This window comes from Poromitra crassiceps, assembly GCF_964638095.1.
Source record: "Poromitra crassiceps genome assembly, chromosome: 1".
Taxonomy (NCBI): Eukaryota; Metazoa; Chordata; class Actinopteri; order Beryciformes; family Melamphaidae; genus Poromitra; species Poromitra crassiceps.
The window spans coordinates 101,264,333-101,285,904 of NC_139623.1; the positions used below are offsets into that span (position 1 = coordinate 101,264,333).

At 47.1% G+C, this 21,572-nt stretch overlaps 1 protein-coding gene across 1 annotated transcript in view; it reads left to right on the plus strand.

Moving 5' to 3' along the window:
• Nucleotides 1–21,572, plus strand: part of LOC310772366 (proprotein convertase subtilisin/kexin type 4-like) — a gene marked incomplete at both ends in the record, with an annotated part of 388,877 nt that overhangs the window by 225,274 nt on the left and 142,031 nt on the right. Inside the window, 2 exons of the mRNA XM_083632151.1 lie at nt 20,422–20,459; nt 21,407–21,486. Coding sequence (XP_083488277.1) covers nt 20,422–20,459; nt 21,407–21,486 — 118 coding nt within the window. The remainder of the gene's footprint in view (nt 1–20,421; nt 20,460–21,406; nt 21,487–21,572) is intronic.

Consider the following 21,572-nt stretch of genomic DNA (forward strand, 5'->3'; position numbering starts at 1 on the left):
CATCGGTGATGATGTCATCAGTTAAGTCACTCGTGCAATTATGTGACGATGTCATTAGTGAGTGATGTCATCAGTGTTTGCCGCACAATTGCTCAACTGAGCATGCTCAGATCTCAACAACCACACACACACACACACACACACACACACACACACACACACACACACACACACACACACCACAACCAGACACACATACAGTACACACACACCACAAGGGGCTCGACCCCTAGTGGCCACGCAGTCTACGTGGAAGCCACGGCGTTATAGAGTACCGCAGGGATGACGTCGGAAGGAGGAAGTCCCGGACATGTTGGAGCTTACGTGAAACGTGGATGGGGTTTTAGAATTGGGATTTCACTTAAATGCATAAAATAAGACCTGTGGTTAACAAAGGTTTATGGGAATGGTAATTTGTGTTCAGCAGGATAATCTTCGTGAACATGAATCACTTTTATGCCTTTTGAAGCGTTTTCTGAAAATCACGTTAAAAAAAACGCTTTTACGTTTCAAAAGTCCTAAAAGTGACTCACGTTTGTAAAGATTATCCTCTCTATTATAACGACTCATAAAATGCATGGTTCCATACGACACAGTGGTGTCACAGTTCAGCACATTTTCGATACAGCAAAAAATAGAAATAGAAATGCCAGAGAAATGTACTTGATTTAAAAAATGTTAATTTATTAGCTTTGGCCAGCATAGATGGGCAGCAGCTCTAAGTCAGTCTGTTGTTTGGTCGGTCCACCAAAATATGTCTGTCCACAAAATCAAACACACACACACACACACACACACACACACACACACACACACACACCACAACCACACACACACACACACACACACACACACACACACACACACACACACACACACGTGCGATGACGTCTACGTGAGCCACCAGTTTTTTTGTGAGGATTAAGCAGGGCTGTCGAGTTGCAACAGAATGGACCGTTTGTGATGTACTTTTGAAAGGGTAAAGCTTAATTTATACTTATTAGAAAGTGTCGCTCAGCACATGGTCGCAGATGAAAAAGAAAGTGTCGCTCATGGTGTTGCATTTATACTTCAGTGAACGTTCGCCTCGGTTCAACGGTCTCGTGACACTCGAACGCTATACTGTAAGTGCAGACACCCAAGAGAAGAGAGGGAATGCAGAGTGAAACTACCTCGGAGGCAAGATGTAACGTACTTGGCTGCAGCCGCATATAATGACACACAACCAAACAACTCACCTCCTCTCTCTCTCTGGGAAATTGGTCACGATGTTCTTTGTGATTTCACGAAATCATACATCAAGGACATGCTGATAAAAATAGCGGGGACACGTTCATTCATTTCATTTAAGCGAAAACCAAAACAAGGAAGTCAAGTGCCGTCTATATACCCAATCACACTTGCGCAACACTATGTGACGTAGTCAGCGACACTAGAAATTTCAATAGGTAGCAGACACTGCTCGTCGACACTTGTGTCGACTCAAGTCCTCATTTTTGTCGGCAACGGTTTCAAAAGTATCGACAGACAAAGCATAAATTGGGCTTAAGACGTCTAAAGAATCTACCGGTAATTGTATATTATCAGCTTTATTTTATGCATTCAAACGTAGCGCGAGCCCCCTTCCTAGCTATTCCCCCGCTGCGTGAGTCACGCATTTTGGACTTCCATTGGTGCCACTCCCTCTTCTATATTACTCTGGATAACGCTAGCTGTTAACTGTGGGCTACTGTTAGTTCCATGGCAGTAAAACACCACTGAATGACCAGTTTTATATAACTGTCAACCAGTTCGAGTCATAACATGCTCTTTCGATAAAGCCCACCAGCGTTGGCTAGTTGTTGATATTTATAACAATATTGTGGCTCTAAAATAAAGTTTTTATCGATGCGCCAGACTGCCATGGCGGCTGTTTCCCGTAACTGTTTCCGCTATTTCCGGTGTGAGCGCAGACAAAGAGTATAGTGAAGACAAGAGAAGATGCTCTTCTGCTTCTTTTACAACAGTGCCTGCAGTCAAACTGTGTCAAACTAGCGGCTGGAATGTGGTGCTTTTTTTTTTTATCAAGCAGCAGCCGTTTTTGCCAGAATTCTGGGGAATTAGAGCCCCTAATCATCACAGTATAGAAAACAACTCACAAACTCGTCTTGTCGGTCACAAAACTCCAGTCCATATGATTGGTAATCCATTGGCAAATGTAGCCTACAATTCTTGTTTGTGTTTATTGGCAGATCGCAAACCAGCTAGGTGCATCCCGCCACCTATTTTATGGGAGTTTGTATACGCAAGTGTGCCCGGGCACAGAACAACATTTCTAATGTGAAAGCTGACCAGCGGGGGAGAGGGGAGGGCTACAATTGTTCTCAGGCACGAAACAAAAGCAATCGTTCTTAATGTGGAAACACCCTAAGTCAGTGGTTCTCAAATGGGGGTCCGCGGACCCCCAGGGGTCCGTGGCACTTTGCCAGGGGGTCCGCGAAAAGTTTGCAAGTTAAAAAAAATAATAATAATAAAAAAAAAAAAAAAATGCTACATGTTACTTATTCCTTCTCAAACTACTTCCTACATGGTCTATCAAAATATCTTGGCTGTCATTGATTGTGTTGCATAGTGGTTTTCTGTACTGTTGACAAATTGTGATATTGTAAGTCGCTTTGGACAAAACAAAAGTGTCTGCTAAATGACGTAATGTAAATGTAATGTAATAAAAAAAAATATATATATATATTTTTTGAAAAATCTTCATAGTTCAACGAAAATAGTTTATGCTTTAAATCTAAAATGGTTCATGGATTACATTCTAATAACAAACCTATCAAATTAAAAGTCAAGCACGTTACCATGGAAACAATTAAGCTTAGCCCAAAATCACAAATCAGAATGAGGGGGTCCCTGGTATATTTTCTATCTTGTAAGGGGTCCTTGGCTGAAAAACATTTGAGAACCTCTGCCCTAAGTGTCCGGAATTTGATACAAATTTTTAATCTCAAAAATAGATGATACTATTCACCTTATGTAGCCCTGCCCACTTGGCCCATTGTTGTAATGACTTCCTGTTCAAAATGCCGGCTGTTTTACCTGCTCAAATTAGTCTGACTCACCTGGTCAAACCTAGTTTGACTCACATATGAGTCAGACTAGGTTTATGAGTCACAGGAAGTGTAGACACAATCAGAACTTCCGATGTTGTGTTTACACTTCCTGTTAGTCTCTCAAACTAGACTCTCTCTTCTACATGAGGTGAATAGGACTACAGTATCACCCATTTGCAGGGACTGGAAGGAAATCAATTACACATTAAGGTAAAAGCAATGCAAAAAAAAAAAGATTATGAGAAACTTACTCTAAGCGAAAACGGTAACCTACATGATGAAATATAAATATATGGTACTTTATGATTGTGATTTTTTTTTGCCATAATACTGTTCGGAATTGGATGATGGAAAATGTACTCAGTTGGCAGTTTGAGTGTCTCTCCTTGGTCTTCTAGTATTTCTCCACTCGACTGCTCCTCCATATTCTTCCCTCAATCCCTGCTCATACTCTCCTCTCATGTTTGTCTTCATCTCTTCTAGATTTACTGTTGCTTAGTCCCACCGCTCGCCATATTCCCCATTATCTCGCCTTCTCTCTCTCTCTCTCTCTCTCCCCCCCACCTTCTTGCCTCTTTTCCCTCATCCATCCCTCCTGTTTCCCTGCTCTCTCTATCATCCTCTCTCTCTCCCCTCTCCTCTCCTCCGTCATCTCCCCCTCTCCTCTCCTCCGTCATCTCCCCCTCTCCTCTGCTTCCTAACACACTCTCTCTCTCTCCCCTCTCCTCTCCTCCGTCATCTCCCCCTCTCCTCTGCTTCCTAACACACTCTCTCTCTCCTCTCCTCCGTCATCTCCCCCTCTCCTCTGCTTCCTAACACACTCTCTCTCTCCTCTCCTCCGTCATCTCCCCCTCTCCTCTGCTTCCTAACACACTCTCTCTCTCCCCCCTCTCCTCTCCTCCGTCATCTCCCCCTCTCCTCTGCTTCCTAACACACGTGGACAAGACAGAACACCGCGGATAGTTAATAATTCTCTAATTTCCGCTCTTCACGGCGCGTGGAAGGTGTCGCAGATAACCTGATTTATCAGACGGCTATTAGAATGTGAATCAGGGGCATTAAAGCAATGGACATTAATGGGCGCATCGTTTAAACAACGCCACGGGACTAATGGATTTCAAAATGAATTTGTCAACACCGTTGGCTGTGAATACAATTAGCCCAATGAGAGCGCGGGCGAGGGCGGAGGAGACCCGAGAAGCACGTGAGGAGGAGTAGTTGGGAAGTAGTTTAGAGGGCAGAGAGGGAGGTGGAAGACATATAGGAGCAGCTATGGGGAATCAAATTGATGGGGGAACTTACAGTGGATTTTCCCACTATGACGTGTCAATGGGTGGCATTGATGGAAAATAATGGGATTTTCCCCCGTGAGTCCACCATGTTCAGATTTTTTTTTGAAAACAAACAGCTCACTAGACGTGCCGAATAATGGCAACCATACATAATTGCAGCAATGCTGTTTACTTGTGGGATTGGCATTCTTTTTCAACCTCACATTGTTTGCAGAATGAGTGGGTACAAGCAGCAGCTAGAGTTGGCATAATACTTTTGAAAGGAAGCCATCACACTTGATCTGTGGCACTCATATACATGACAAACCAAACACATGGCCTTCATACAAAGAAGTATGCTCTACACAGCAATTGATAAAACAAAAAAACAACGGACAAGCCCGTCTTTATTCGTCACAGACGACCACCACAACGCATGCAGGCGCCGACACACACATGCAATTTACAGAGGCACCGTGAAATGTGTTCTCTGCATTTTCCCCACCCACGCTCGTCCTTCCTCCTTGGGCCAGACCAGGAGCGGTGGGCAGCTTCCTCCTTGGGCCAGACCAGGAGCGGTGGGCAGCTTTTTCCTCTCAGCGCCCGGGGACCAACTTCCTCTCAGCCGTCACTGGTCAGGCAACGATCTTCTACATGTTTTTTAGTGGGGGGTTCATATTGATGTTATGGAGGAACCCCCAGGGGAGCACGGGGAGAACATGCAAACTCCACACAGAAAGGCCCTTTCACGAGAAAGCCCACCTGGGCAGTAGGCACTGAAGACATGGTGGGGACACACCCTCAGCGCCCACAGCGTCCCAGGCGGGAATCGAACCCAGGACCTTCTAGCTGTTAAGCGACAGCGCTACCACTGCGCCACCTTGACTACCATGGAGTATTAAGTAAAGTAGTAATTATCTCCACTAAGGAGGTTATGTTTTCGCTCCTGTCAGTTCACTACATTGTCTATCAACAGGATATCTTAAAAAGTTAATGGATATACTGTATGTGAAATTTGATCAACATATTCACCTTATGTTCCAACACAGGGGTCAGCCAGTTACTTCCTATTGTGTTGACACTTCCTGTGACAGTACAGTACTAGTGAGCAGGTAAAACAGATGGTGTTTTGAACAGGAAGTCATAACACAACTGGGTCAAGTGGGCGGGGCTACATAAGGTGAATAGAACAGTTGATTCGATTTTGGTGGTGATCTGAATCTGGGATTTCTGCCATGAGACAATTATATATTTTTTTAGTCATAACTATGAAAATAACAGAGAGACTTGATTCCAGATCCTACGGATATGTTTGCAAGGTCAAGGGTCAATTTAACTTCACCATTGAAGTGATAGGAATGCTGTCTCTGGTTTTAACTGCAAGTTGAGTTGCCAGCATTTCTTACTAGTGCACGACATGAAATGTTTCTTACTAGTGCACGACATGAAATGTTTCTTACTAGTGCACGACATGAATAGTGCACGACATGAAATGTTTCTTACTAGTGCACGACATGAAATGTTTCTTACTAGTGCACGACTGCACGACATGAAATGTCCGAGCTCGAATCACCGTCTGAGGGTGATGGATCACTTTCTTACTATACTGGGTCCATGGCTACCGTCATGGATCACTATCTTGCTGTGCTACAACAACATCAATTACGCTTCTCTATCCCAGACAAAGACATTTCTCAATTTCAACATGGAGATCACCATGGAAGGAAGCATTTCATGTCCCTATTTCAGACTTGCAATGTCTGAAAGACCCAACACACACACACACACACACACACACACACATACACACACACACACACACACACACACGCACACACACACACACACACCCTTCCTCCACCACCCCCAGCTCTGCGTCTGGGTCCACCCCAGGAGGAGAGCTGGCTGCTGGGCAGACAGGGCAGCAGTGCTGGGGTGGTGGGGGTGAAAGGGAGCTGCTTTGAATACTAATGTCCCACTTTCCAAGTCAACCTTTTCTTCGTTCTCTCCTTTGTCCCTCTCTCGCGCTGCATCTTGTCTTCACTGTCATTTCCCTTCTTTCTTCTCTCTCTCTGTCTCTCTCTCTCTCTCTCTTTCATTTCTTGTTTTCTATTTTACCTTCCCCACTCCTCGTTTTGCCTTACCCTTTCCCCCCCCTCTAAGCCTGTGCCTCTCTTCCTCCTCATCTCTCTCTCTGCCCTCTGTGCCTCCCTCCCCCTCCTCTCTACCTCTCCCTGTGCCATGCTTTCACTCTCTCCACCCATCCCTCAACGACCTCTCTATCCTCTCCCCAAGCTATGTGCCATGCTCTCTTTCCCATTCACTCTTTCTATCCCTGATACCCCCCTGACACACACACACGCACTCACTCACGCACGCACACACATGCATGCACACACGCACACACACATGCAAGCACACACACACACACGCATGCACACACACGCACACACACGCACACACACACACACACACACACACACACACACGAACGAAGCTACCTAATTACAGGCAGGTCTTTGTGTCCACCCCAGTCGGCTCTTCTTAAATACCGAGCTGATTAATTAGACAGAGGTGTAGGGCCAGGAAGTCTCACCCTCGCTGTGCGGTGATACACACCACTCTCTCTCTCTCTCTCTCTCTCTCTCTCTCTCTCTCTCTCTCTCTCTCTCTCACACACACACACACAAACACACACACACACACACACACACACACCCGTTTTCAAAACAGCAAATATGTATGGTGCATGTGGAGAGACTGGGATCTGCATGAAGTAGGATTAGAATAGACATTAGGAACCATTGGCTAACTGTATAAGGTAGGGTTTAGCCGATATATCGTTTTGCAGATATTGGCCTTTTATTAAAAAAAATTGATTCCCTCTTTGTGTCAGGATCGGGGTTAGACGTGTGGATCTATTCGCGGGTAGTTGATGACCACGGGAAACTTGGTAGGTCTGGAGAAGCTGGGGTGTTGTGGAACTTGGTAGCTTGATAGCTGGGGCTGCACTGTTCGAGGTTTTGGGAACGGTTGCAGAGAGATTGCAGAAGTTGCTGGTTGCAGGAATTGCAGGTTGCAGACGTTGCTTGAGATTGGTATGATCCTAGTTTAGATTATGAATCACTGGCGAGGACCTGCAGGAACAGGCCCTTATAGATGTGAATATGACATCACCTGTGTTATGACATCACCAGCGAAAGGCATGAAGGACGCTTATGAATCATGACATCATCAGTGATTGATGACATCATAGCAGGAATGACGACGTCAAAGTAGGAATGATGACGTCATCCTAACAGTACCCTCCCCTCAACGTACGTCACCTGGCGTCCAATGGGGCCATCAAGGATGGCATCTGGGAGACAAAAAATCCGTAGGTTCTGGTGGAGGTGCTCTTCCGCAGGTGGTTAGACGCAGGTGGTTAGGCCCCAGAGGGGGTGTAAGAGAGTGAGGTGCTCTTCAGCAGGTGGTTAGATGCAGGTGGTCAGGCCCCAAAGGGGGTGTAGGACAGTGGAGGTGCTCCTCCCTAATACAGGATATCGAAGCCATAGATGGACCGATACGTAGATAGAACTTCCACCGGGTCCGGTGGATCCTCTGGGGCCGGCCATCCCCCGGGGCACGACCCAAACACGGGAGGCTGGAGACCATCAAAAGGGTCGAATGCCGCCGTCACCGAAGGCAGAGCCGCAGGGGGATCTGACACAGCGAGGCCTGCCCTCCCGACCTGTAGTTTGGGGGGGTCACCCACCGTCTCCTCCTTTAAACGCCTCTTATTTCTTCTTGCTCTTGACCGAGGGCTGACGACACTACGGGAACCTCCCAGCATGAAGCTGGAATTACCCCAGGAATTGGCTGCTGCTGGGGTACGGGTTCAGGCTCGGCGAGGGGAAGGTCCACAGGTTGTGCCTCAGGTACAGGTTCAGACTCGGCGAGGGGCAGGTCCACAGGTTGTGCCTCAGGTTGCGCCTCGGGGCCAGTAGACTCGGAGGCCCCCTGCGGGGGGACGGAGCCGATCTGCAGGCAGCGATTAAACTTCCCCATGAGACGATCGACAGTCCTCTCCAACTCCCTAACCCTCTTGGAGACACAGTGCCACTCCTGGGTCCTGCAGGGAACGCTACCCAACCGTACAGATTTCTTGGCTGGACACGTAGAGTCTTGATCCACTGAGAGTACCACGGGCCGGCGAGCGGTGGGACCACTTACTGGACGCCGGGAGCAGGAGGAGAGGTAATGCCCGGCTCGACCACAGTACAGGCAGCTCCGGGTGTCCAAACGGCGCTGCCTCTCCTCTGGTGTGATGCGAACCCTGCCGGTCAGATCACGGTACAGATGGCTGCTGGTACAGATGTCGGCCGGCTGCCCCTGCTCTGGGATGACGCGAACTCCCCCCCAGAATATGCCCTTAGCAGCTGGAGGCGGCCGAGAGGCAGAGCTAGAAGCAGGTCTGGAAGGTCTGGAAACCTCCGGAACGACGGCGCGCTCGGAAGCTGGGGCAGGAGGGGCAGAAGGCTGCGGAATGGCACCCTGGGGGTCTAGCCCGTCGAGACGATCTAGCCTACTCGCCAGGAGGGCGAGCTGATCCTGGGCAGTGGAAGCTATATTCTGGATTCTGCTAACCAGGAGGGCGTCCCGATCATCGGCCTTGGAAACCAGAGCCTGGATTGTGCTAACCAGGAGGGCGTCCCGAGCATCGGCCCTGGAAACCAGCGCCTGGATTGCTTTTTCCTGCTGGGCAATCAGCTCAAGTATTGTCGGCAAGTCTCCGAACGTGATGGGACAAGTGGAGACATCAGGATGAGTGGAGATATCAGGATGAGTGGAGATATCCAGCTGACCGCCTGGTGTGTCAGCTGAAGCGACCGGCCGGGTAACTGGCGTTGGGGCGACTGATCGCTCAGAAGCTGGGGCAGGAGGGGCAGGGGGGGCAGGAGACTGCGGAATGACGCCCTGGGGGCCTAGCCCGTCGAGACGATCCAGCCAGCCAACCAGGAGGGCGTGCCGATCATCGGCTTGGGAAGCCTTGAAAGCTGCCTCCCTCTGGCCGTCGAGCACGTCCCGAAGGATGTCATCGAGGAGCGCCTGCTCCCGTCGCATCTCCGCGAGTCGCGCGCCCAGGCCAGAAATAGTAGAAATCAGTGCTGTTTGGAGGGTGTCGTCTGGTGGACCACCTGACGTGGCCGGCGGGAAAACTGGGGTCTCGGGAGCTTCCTCCTTGACTGGCGGAAGTGTGTCCGCTAGATCCGCTTTAGAGTGATTGGGGGCCTCCTCCTTGATTGGGGTGAGAAATTTGCCCGCTAGATCCATTTCTGAGTGATTCATACTGTCAGGATCGGGGTTAGACGTGTGGATCTATTCGCGGGTAGTTGATGACCACGGGAAACTTGGTAGGTCTGGAGAAGCTGGGGTGTTGTGGAACTTGGTAGCTTGATAGCTGGGGCTGCACTGTTCGAGGTTTTGGGAACGGTTGCAGAGAGATTGCAGAAGTTGCTGGTTGCAGGAATTGCAGGTTGCAGACGTTGCTTGAGATTGGTATGATCCTAGTTTAGATTATGAATCACTGGCGAGGACCTGCAGGAACAGGCCCTTATAGATGTGAATATGACATCACCTGTGTTATGACATCACCAGCGAAAGGCATGAAGGACGCTTATGAATCATGACATCATCAGTGATTGATGACATCATAGCAGGAATGACGACGTCAAAGTAGGAATTATGACGTCATCCTAACACTTTGTTGTTTTGTTGAATTGAGTCCTTAACCTGATTTGATTCTAATGTCTTTTGTAGGGCTGTCAATCGATTAAAATATTTAATTGCGATTAATCGCATGATTGTCCATAGTTAATCACGATGAATCGCAAATTAATCACATTTTTTTTTATCTGTTCTAAATCTACCTTAAACCGATATTTTTCAAGTTTTATAAGAGGCATAAGAGGCAGACACTTTTATCCAAAGCGACTTACAATATCACATTCTTGTCAGCAGAGAAGAAGCAATAGAGTAGCACCTCTAGAAAGTAGATTGAGAAGGAATGTTTTTCTGTTTTTAGTTTTTTTTTTATAAATGATGGGCCTTATGTTATCTTATCAACATGGGAGTCGACAAATATGCTTGCTTTATGCGTATGTTTATTATTATTGGAACAATGACAAATACTGTCCAGAATATTCTTCAGAATAACCTCAAAAGTGTGCATGCTCAAAAAATATGCAGACCCTCGTCCTCCACAATGTTACTCGGCCTGCTGCAAGCTGTAGCCACCCATTTGGCTGCCGCTGTTGAAAGTTTGGGTGTGCGTCTCCCCGGCAAACTAGCCAGCATGCTCTGCCTAGCCTAGGTCTCCTTATAGTCGAGCAAGGCACCGCAAGGCAGAGCGGCGGCCAAGTGATCATCATCATGTTACTTTGTACAGTGATAATAGTGAGAATGGCCCATGAAAAGTCACAATGAAACGCTATTATGTGGAGTACTGACTGAGTGTGGTTTCACTCTCAAATGACCATATATCAGCACATGAATATAATCACCAAACTTGTTTTTACTGAACAGGCGTTTCAGTTCTCAGCCCTGATAGCCAACTCTGTGCTGCTTAATCTCTCTCAACACAAAACATTTACTTGTTGAAATGACTAAAAACAAACGGTTACAAATCAAAGTTTGACCACATGGGTAAGGAAATGTGGTCAAAACACGGCTCAGTGTTTAACTTCTTCTTCTTCATTTCTCTCCCTGCAAAGCGCAACGCGGAGGTACGCTCTGTTAGAAAAGTCTTCAGGTACGCGCTATGCGCATTTTGGAAATTAAGTCACTAGTGGGGTCTGAAAAGTAGCTAAATATAGCAACAAAGGTGCTAAGTCGGCAACACTGTTTCTGCTTGCCATCCCTGCAGCTTCCTGATTTCCCAAACTACGGGGCGGACCAAGGCTCAAACAGCACAGAAAGTGCATGCGTTAATCATGCATAAAAAAAATGGTGGCGTTAAAAGGAATTTGCGTTAACTCGTTATTATCGTGTTAACTTTGACAGCCCTAGTCTTTTGACAAAAATACGTTATTAAGATGGTAGTGGTGGTGGTGATGATGATGATGATGATAATTATAATTATGATTAGCCCATAAATGCTGTTTTAGAGGCATTTCCACCCTGCCCGATTACAATTCAGAATACTTGTGAATTTTTTGGCACAAATAGCCCCCCAAAAAATATTACAAGTAACTACTGTAGCTATCAGCTTTCAAAACCCATATTGGTCACACTACCTCTGACTCCTCCAGACGATAGCTAAGCGGGCCGGGGGCGGGGGGGGGGGGGGCAGGTGTAGCGGGGGCCTCCTCTGAAGTGATGTCAGCTCATTTTCACAGCAGCCACTCAGGCACGATTCACCATCGGCTCAAAATGGCCTCCGACACATCTCTGTGTCTGATTTGTGTGTGTGTTTGACCCTGAGGACCAGCATGAATAGTACGGGCGCAAGGAGATAGAGTGCTGCTGCTGAATGCTGGCACACATGCAGAGCGGCACACACCCACACACACACACACACCCACACACGCACACACGCACACGCACACACGCGCACACGCACACACACACACACACACACACACACACACACACACACACACGCACACACACATGCTCGCACAATCACAATCTAGACTGGGTCAGCCAGGTTCAAAGCATTTGTATTCATGGAGGGTTTTGCATTGGCTCCACCACCTACAGTGTTCCATCTAGCTGTGGGACATGGCTGTCTACTTTCACACGTACAGTAAAGACCTTGACTTTGTCGGACTGTGTTTACGGATCTATTAATGGCAGTATGGTGCCACCTGAGTGAATGAATGCGTTTTACACTAACATCAGCCTTGTTTATACTTCAACGTGCAATGTTTCTATGGAGCGTACTGTACATACTGTACACTCATGCTGCATACGTGTGCATCCTGACACGGACAAATACCAGCGTGTTGTCATTCTCGTCACGTCCATATGCGACTATTTGTCAGGACCCCTTGGGGCTGCTATCCCGGTGCGCCCGGTTCCGTTCCTCCGCCGTTAAAAATGAAAGTAAAGACGTGTCGCGCCGTTGGTTATCGTTTTAGGCAACACAGCAACTTGGTTAGGTTTAGGCAACTATAGCAACTTGCTTAGGTTTAGGCAACTATAGCAACTTGCTTAGGTTTAGGCAACTAAAGCAACTTGGTTAGGGTTCAAACCGAAAGTACATTAAAGACACAACGTGCCTCGCTTGTTTGTCTTGTCGCGCTTGCAAGAAGAGGACGCTACAGAGTCCGCCAATCCTGACCCTACACCCTTAGGCACCAGCGACCTACTTCAACTGCCAGCTGACCAACCAGAGGAGGTGCTAGTGCAGTGACCAGGACACACGCTTATCCCGGCTTCCACCCGCAGACACGGCCAATTGTGCCTGTATGGATGCCCGACCAAGCCAGAGGAAACACGGGGTCTCAAACCTGCAACCCACTGCACTACCCAGACGGCCGGGCTGCAAATACATCTGTCTGTCCACTCCACACACACATGCACCCAAAACATACACACACACACACACACACACACACACACTCAGTTTCTGCCTCCTGTAGAGTTGCGCTGTGTTGGCTTGGCTCCACCAAGCCGCTGAGATCTTCATTAGGTTGACAGAGGGTTGCACTGTCAGATACGCCTATTATCAGGGTGATTACCAGCACACCACATCCTATCATCGTTACTGGTGTCACACACTCATATACCCACGGGAGTGACACACACTTGGTCTGTGGGGGATTGGGCGTGGATTCTCTAGTCCCAGTCCTCCTTCACATGCCTCCACCCCTCCGTACTTTCCTCTTCTCTCCATCTCTTGTTCACTTGTTACTTCGCTCCCTCCCGAGCAGCGTGACGTTCATTCCCGAAGACATCTCCCCACACAAACTCGCAGAGGTGGCGGTGTCACCTTTAAAAGCAGCCACTGTCTTTGTGTGAGGGTCTGACTGCTCACTCACACACACACACACACACACACACACACACACACACACACACACACACACACACACACACACACACACACACACACACATACACATACAGTGTACACACACACACACACACACACACACACACACACACACACACACAGGTGCGTGTATGCACACCGAGGCGTCTTACTTATAATTGAATTGAAACAAGGATGAACTCTCTTAATAAAGCAGGCTTCTTTGCCTCCTGCAGACAAGCAATTCTTTTCACAAAACAGCTCTGATGTAGATAGAACTGCAGGGTTCAAGTCTATCAAGGGGATGTGCACTTACACTGAAAAACATCCATTACTTAGTCTCATATCCAGTCTTAAAATCTTCTTTTTGAAAGTTTTGAATGGAGTGAGATAATTCTGCTAGTTTTCAATGAAGTTTCATGTGTCAGTATCTTGAAACAAAGTAGAATAAGTACTCCAAGAAAATGATACCCAATTCAAGACGATTATTGGAAAAAAAGCTTTTATATTTGAAAAAAGTGAACTCCACCCCCCCCCCCCCAGAAGATAAGCAAAATATGTTAAGATCTTTTTCAGTATGGAGGAGATGGCTGCATTGTAAAGCTACGTGTTCATTGTCAGTTCTCTTTTTTTATGATTGTATGTAATTCCTGCTAGATAGTCCACATAGTGGACAAATAGGACCAATACTATCAAAAACTAATCAAAAACTATACATCACATCACTCGTATTTTGACATTCTGAGTGAGAGCAGAAGTAGCTCAAGAGTCCGATGTATAATATATGTATGTCATCATGTTAAAGTTGTGTGAACTGTCGCAGTTTTTAAAATGAAGTGAATTTAGTAAACAGCACAGCCGGCTAGAGTGAGACACTCAAGGCTGGCTCCATAGGGTACCATTATAAAGTTACCCGTTTCCAACCAGTGACGCCGTTTGTTTACTAAAATGCTGATGGGCTCATACCTCATACTGTATATAGGGGACAAATGGCTTCAGGGCCGTAACATTTTGAGGTTTTCAGAGGGTAATTCTGGGGTTTGGAGGTCAAGTAACTACTGGTTTTGCTTACAAGAGCAAAAGGAGTTGCATCACAGACAATTGAGGCTGAAGGAGATTAGAGGAGAGGAGAGACAAATGATGGAGCATAAGAGATAAGGAGAGGGAGAGATGGAAGGGAGAATCTGCCCAGATCATTGATGTTGAAGGTTGAGTGGGAAAGGAGAGTGTAAAGGAAAATAGAGTGGCATGTGAGGAACAAAGTAAGAGACATTTGACATTTAAACAAGGCTATGTTGAAACCTATCATGGCCGGCGTGGGAAAGCGTTGATGAGGCTGTTGTGGTCGGTTTGTACCAGCCATGCACATTTGTTTACCAGGCAGCCATATTTTGTTACCCCACTTTTGTGTGTCTGTCTAACAACGAATTAATGGCCAATGGGGGGGGTGTTTACTATGATGAAAAATTTGAAAATGGAACAGATTGTGAAACTCAATGGCTCTAAAAATGGACTACTTCCACCAATAAAATTTGATTACAAAAAAGTATCCAGCAGTGCATTTTTCTTCAGATTTTTGTGGAAATCAAACCAGACGTCATCACAGAAGCTTCCTAGGTGACTTAGCAGTTAATTTATCAGTGAACATCAAACACACAAACTTCACTAGTAACTCCAAATAGGTTGAAAGCAAGAGTGGATAAGCATCATGCCATCAGCTGAGCACAGAATCCCTCTCCCTTATAAGGCAGTTATCCAGCAAACACCAGACACTGCACTCCACACATCCACACAGACACTGCACTCCACACATCCACACAACAGCATCAGTTCAGAAACAAGTGGCACCCACGTAGTCCAAAGAAAACACCATCAATTGTCAAATTCAGACACTTTTCAGTGAAAGGGGAACGGGCACTGCAGGTGAATGGCAGACGAGTCCACAGCGTTAGGCCGAATTCAGACCCCGGCCCCTCGGAGATTCCAGGCCGGCAGGCTGCACTCTCCGCTCCACAAAGGGTTAGGGTTAGGCTTTTCTCCTCGAAATGGGGAAAATGGCTGCCTAGTGCATGTAACTTGGCAGAATTTGTAGCCCATAACTTGGGCAATTGTATGTAACATACAAAATAAATCAAACGGTAATGTCTAAGAATGCAAAGAAATGTTAGAAATGCTCGTTAAAATTGCATTCCAGGATAACGTTAGTTAACATAGTTGAGGCCAAATTCAGCCCCCGGCCCCTCGGAGATTCCAGGCCTGCAGGCTGCACTCTCCACTCCGCTCCACACACATGCAGCTCTCACTCGCGTAGCGCCACGACAGGCTCAATCCCACTCGATTTGGGGGCGGAACACGGCAGGTTTGGCCAAAGCCAAATCGGCTGGTAAATCCGTGAGTCACTTGAGTTTCATGAGGCCACAGAGGGTAAGGGGGTGGCCACACTGATCCGTGGTGTCTGTCCATCTGCGTTCATTTCTCTGTTCACTTCCATTCATTTACAAGACAGCTGTCCATCTGTCCGTGGAGCACAGATGAAGTGTACTGTACGTCTCCAGCAAACCTGTATACATTTTGATGGACAGAAAGTTCAAGAGGGCTGAACTTCTTCTGGATGGACATATGGGATTGGACGGATGTTGGTTATTTGTACATGCAACGGACATCTATCCGTTTTATAATTCTGTCCATTTTCATCAGTGATGGTCACTCGAGCAATTGTGATGTCATCAGTGAGTGACATCATCAGTGATGCGGAAGTTACGCAATGGTGCGCTGCTGTGCATGCCGATAGAGCAGGCCATGCCCGGCTAGAGCAGCGGTAGATTCCCTGCCTACCAACACGAGAGTCGCAGGTTTGTGCCCTATGTTACCTCCGGGCGTCCATACAGGTACAATTGGCCGTGTCTGTGGGTTGGGAGACAGATTAAAGGTACTGGTATGTCTCCTGGTCGCTGCACTAGCGTCTCCTCTGGTCTGTCGGGGTGCCTGGTCATTGGGGGTGGGGGACCTACAGTAGGAGGAATAGCGTGATCCTCCCACACGCTACGTCCTACCTGTGAAACTCCTTGCTGTCAGGTGAAAAGAAGTGGCTTGAGACTGCACATGTATCAGATGTATACTACTGTAGTCCACAACTCTCCCCAGATTGGCAGAGGGGGTGGAGCAAGGATCGGGCCAGCTTGGCAGGGGGAAATGCTTAAGTACAATTAGGGGGTAAATCTGAAAAAAGAAAAGCAGTGTGACGGGCAAAGCAAAGACGATATGATTTCAAGCAATACACCCCAACTTCAACTCACTTCCTGTCATTTTGTCACGTGGGTTTTGCCTATACGGACACGCCCACTTAGGAGACTTTCGGCAGGTCTGAGTCTATTGGAGTCAATGGGAGAAGTGAACGTGATCAGACAGATTCTTTCGCCCCCATAGTCATCGAACTAAATATTCGGCCCATTTTACGAAGCCAAATTCCATTCCATTTAGGTGTTCCAATGCCGGGGCCCTCATTAATGTTTTGGTTGCACCTGTGTTTACCCTGCCTTTGAGACACAAAATTCCTGCTGTGAAAATGCTCCATAAAGCATGAGAGGGTTATGTAGAGGACATGGCGTGCTGAGCTGGCGCGGCGTGGTGTGGCATGGCATGGCATGGCACCGTACGGTGCACTGGGTTGCCATGAGCCTTCACCCACCAGGGCTGAACACAATCAGGCCTCGACGGCAAACCAACTGCAGGTTACCATGACAACCCGGCGCCACTGCCTGCATGGGACAAAGGCTGCCAGGTCCCGTTAGTGTGTGTGTGTGTGTGTGTGTGTGTGTGTGTGTGTGTGCGTGCATGTGTGTGTGTGTGTGTGCGCGTGCGCGCATGTGTGTGCGTGTGTGTGTGTGTGTGCATGCGTGTGTGTGCGTGTCTGTGTGATTGAGAGAGCGAGGGAGAGAGTGAGTGATGTGTGGCAGAGCAGGCGAGGCCCTCCTGGGGCCCTCATTCGTTTGTCTCTCGCTGAGACCACAGGAGCCCCGCTGCAGCAGAGAAGGAGGGGGAGAGGCAGAGGGAGAGGGAGGGGCAGCAGAGAGCAGAGAGGGAGGGGCAGCAGAGAGCAGAGAGGGAGGGGCAGCAGAGAGCAGAGAGGGAGGGGCAGCTAATGTGGAAAGACGGGATGGTAAAAAGAGACAGGGAAAGGTGTAGAACGAGGGAAGGAACTCAACATTACTGTGAAGCAGGGTGAAAACACTGAAATCGGGGGTGATGATGGAATGGTCTCTGTCCATCTGTTTGTTCGTCCATTTGTTCATGTGCAATGTCTCACAGACTGATTAGATCTTGATTGAACTTGATTAAATACAAAACAATGCATCTCACCACATCAGTCACCACTGTGTTCTGGCATTTTCAAAATTACAGATTGGCCCTAGGGAGTCGCTACACTTACAGGTGAAAATTAAAAATGTTAAATGTTACAGTAATAACCACACTGCAAGTATGGCCTGAAATTGCATGCACATATCCTTCTATCCTTTACCTCCAGGACCACTATAATGCCATATTGGATTTTCCACCATTTTGAGTTTCTTAAAAAGCAATCTTCCCCGGGCGTCCGGGTAGGTGTAGCGGTAGATTACCTGCCTACCAACGCGAGGTTCGCAGGTTTGTGTCCTCGTGTTACACCGGCTTGGTCGGGCATCCATACAGGCACGATAGCCTGGTCTGCGGGTGGGAAGCCAGATGAGGGTATTTGTCCTGGTCGCTGCACTAGCGCCTCCTCTGGTCGGTTGGGGCGCCTGTCCGGAGGGAAGGGAGCTGGTGGGAATAGCGTGATCCTCCCACGTGCTACGTCCTACCGGTGAAGCTCCCGCTGTCAGGTGAAAAGAAGTGGCTGGCTACTGCGCATGTCTCCGAGGAAGCATAGGCGATTCTAGGCTTTCCAAACAGGGGTTGCCCCACCAAGAAGGTAATAGTACTCCGACTGGGGGGTATGACAAAGATCTGGTGCACTCTGAGAGCAAAATGAAGAGGCTAGTAGATATGATATAACTTGTCGCAGAACATCAATTTTGGTTTATTTGGTAAAAGTGGAACTGTATTCCTTCTGGTTTTCTTCATTGTTCATGATTGTGTGGAAAGTATTCACTAAAGAGTCTATAGTGAATGCTGCTATTAACTTGTGTTTACTTTTGCTACTAAACCAACATCAGGACATCCAAGCAAGTTCTGACAGAGAGCAACACACATAGAGTACACAGTTGCATATCCCCCAGCATGCATTGTTCCTTCCAAACTTTTGACCACGAAGTAAAGTAACTACATTAAATAAGTGGTGATTGGAAATAATCATTAGCCTATTCTTAGTTAAACATGCAGCTTTGGAACATTCAATAAAGACAAATAAAAAAATAGACTATGACTCGACAAGTGATACACACATGTTATGATAGTGGTATATATACCCATCACACTAATGTCCGTTTTAGTGTAGAATGGTTAGTTCCTTGCTCTGCTCTCCCCTAAGAGTGCAACGGACAAACAACCATGTCCAACCCTGTATGCAGCATCGGTGCGGGAAAAGGAGGAGGCACTTACTTTGTGAGGGCTACAGAGCGCCCTAGCCGAACTGGCGCCCCAGGCAGGAGGCTGCTTCGCCTGTAGGGTGAGCCGGCCCTCATCAACTATCGTTTATATGTCAACATAAAATAAAATAAAATCATCTGGCCACTAGGGGTTGCACGTGCACCAACGTACAATCCGGTGCACCAACGTACAATCACCTATGCGAGGAAGCATGGTGCTAGTCTGCGGCTCTCCCCAGATCGGCAGAGGGTAGAGCAGCGACTGGGGCAGCAGAAGGAAAAATTGGCCAAGTACAATTGGGGAGAAAATAGGGGGAAGGGGGGGGAATCTGAAAAATAAAAATAAGGAAAATTATTTTTCCTTCATTTACTGATTGGCACAAGGGGTGATTGCATCATTTGTAGAATCAACCAATAGAGAGCCGCAGGGATGACGTATTTTTGTAGTCAGAACGCAGAAGTCCCGGACTTCCTGGTTCTTCACTGTTTCTGTCTATGGGATTTTTGAATGGGTTTTTGCCGCGATGCTTCAAATACGGTCTCTGGGCAACGCAAGATTAATCAAACGCGAACCAGAGTTCAGTCGGATAATCTTCACACATGAGGACCACTTTCATGAGTTTTGTAGCGTAAATGCGAGCCCTAGAAGTAAAAAGCTTGAGCTAAGCTAATCCAGAACTACACACTGTCGCATAGGCTTTCACGTCACGTCAGCACTCAACCTGGACTGTTGTTGATGTGTGCACTGATTACCCCGGGCTGAACGGGGCTGAACCAGGTGAGGGAAAGATCATTTCCGTGTTCGTCCTTTGAAGTGGTGACGTTATTGACGTATATATTTCCATCGACTCAACAGTGTAGTCTCATTTAGCCGTTTGCTAGCTAGCCGCCCTTTTAACGGCACGTAAAAGCTTCAAAACTCATAAAAGTGGTCCTCGTGTGTGAAGATGATATTACTAAACACTGGTTCGCGTTTGATTAAGCCAGCGTTGCCCAGAGAGATTATTAGAAGCATCGCGCCAAAAACCCATTCAAAAACTCCCATAGGCGAAAACAGTGAAGAACCAGGACTGTTAGCATCGATGATTTCCGGACTCGTTCCTGCGGCTCTCTATACAGACAGCTAACAATGCAAATGGCGCTGCAGCATTCATTTGCATTGTTCCATAACAGACTTGAAATTTGACCTTTTCCACATTTTTACAAGTTGCTGCTGATTGGCCCAAAGGGCGGCTGCATCGTTCATATGAGATGACATGTTTACTGTTGCCTTGTTATTTGTTGTTGCTGTTGTTTGTTTGTTTATTTGACTGATATAGAAGACACCATTAAAAAATGAACAATGTGGGATTCAACTGGACCTTTTAAACCTGGTGGTCTGGTGTTGTGACTCCAGACCACCAGTCTAAACGTACAGTAGACTAGGGGATGTGTGACTAAAATATAACTAAAATACACCTTCTCTTTCCTGTCATCAGGTATAGATCACACAAACAAGGACCTGAGGAGAAACTATGTGAGTAAACTGAGAATTATCATTTGATTAAACCTAACGAATGATCTCATCTGAAGCATATCATTTTAACTCCACTGTAGAAACATCACTCAGTTTATCTCATGTCATTCTTAACCTATTTTGGATGATTTACTTCTGGTGCAGTTGGTTTTTATCCTATACCATGAATGCTATGTGGTAACAAATATAAAATGCATGGATTTTCATTATACTGAAATGCGCATTGGCTTTCACTTAAAACGGCAACTGCTCTATTACTAAAAACCTGAGACATTCATATAGTGATAAAGCCATTTTTATTCTGTTAGGCCAGTGTTACACAGCTATAAAGCATATGGATACAGAGTGGCAGCAGTGCTGACTTGTCATTTATAATCCAATAGGCAGATCAAGGCACGCGGGCCAACTTGTACTTTACCAGAGCAGATTGTACCGCATGGAGAGAGAGAGAGAGAGAGAGAGAGAGAGAGAGAGAGAGAGAGAGAGAGAGAGAGAGAGAGAGAGAGAGAGAGAGAGAGAGAGAGAGAGAGAGAGAGAGAGAGAGAGAGAGAGAGAGAGAGAGAGAGAGAGAGAGAGAGAGAGAGAGAGAGAGAGAGAGAGACAGACAGACAGACAGGGCTAGATATTCTCTCTTGTACAGTATGTCCCCGAGACTTCCTCTTCCTCTTACGTCTATACTGGCAAACATCATTCATTCAAACATGTTCACTTTTAATAGGCAGTCACACACATGCCTAATACATACTATTGCCACACAAACCCCACACACCTTAATTTCGGTGACCGCGATTGCCCTCAGACAGAGCAAGCATGTTGACTAATTCAAGTGCTAATATGGAGACTTTTTCCCTCTTCATTGTTCCTGGCGTGTCCTCCTCGCCCTGTGTGTGTCGTGTGTTACATCGTCTTACACACTGTGCTCCGTTTGTTTCCTGTCTGTCTGCCAGGAGGCCTTTGCCAGCTTTGACCTGCGTGGGGCACACGGCCTGTCTCATGATCCCATGCCTCTCAGAGACGAGGAGAACGGGTAATAATGCCTACTTGTCCTGTTTCTGTTCAGCGTTAGAGCCAGCCAATCATCCTACTGAATGAGCCCATTAAATAAATACATCA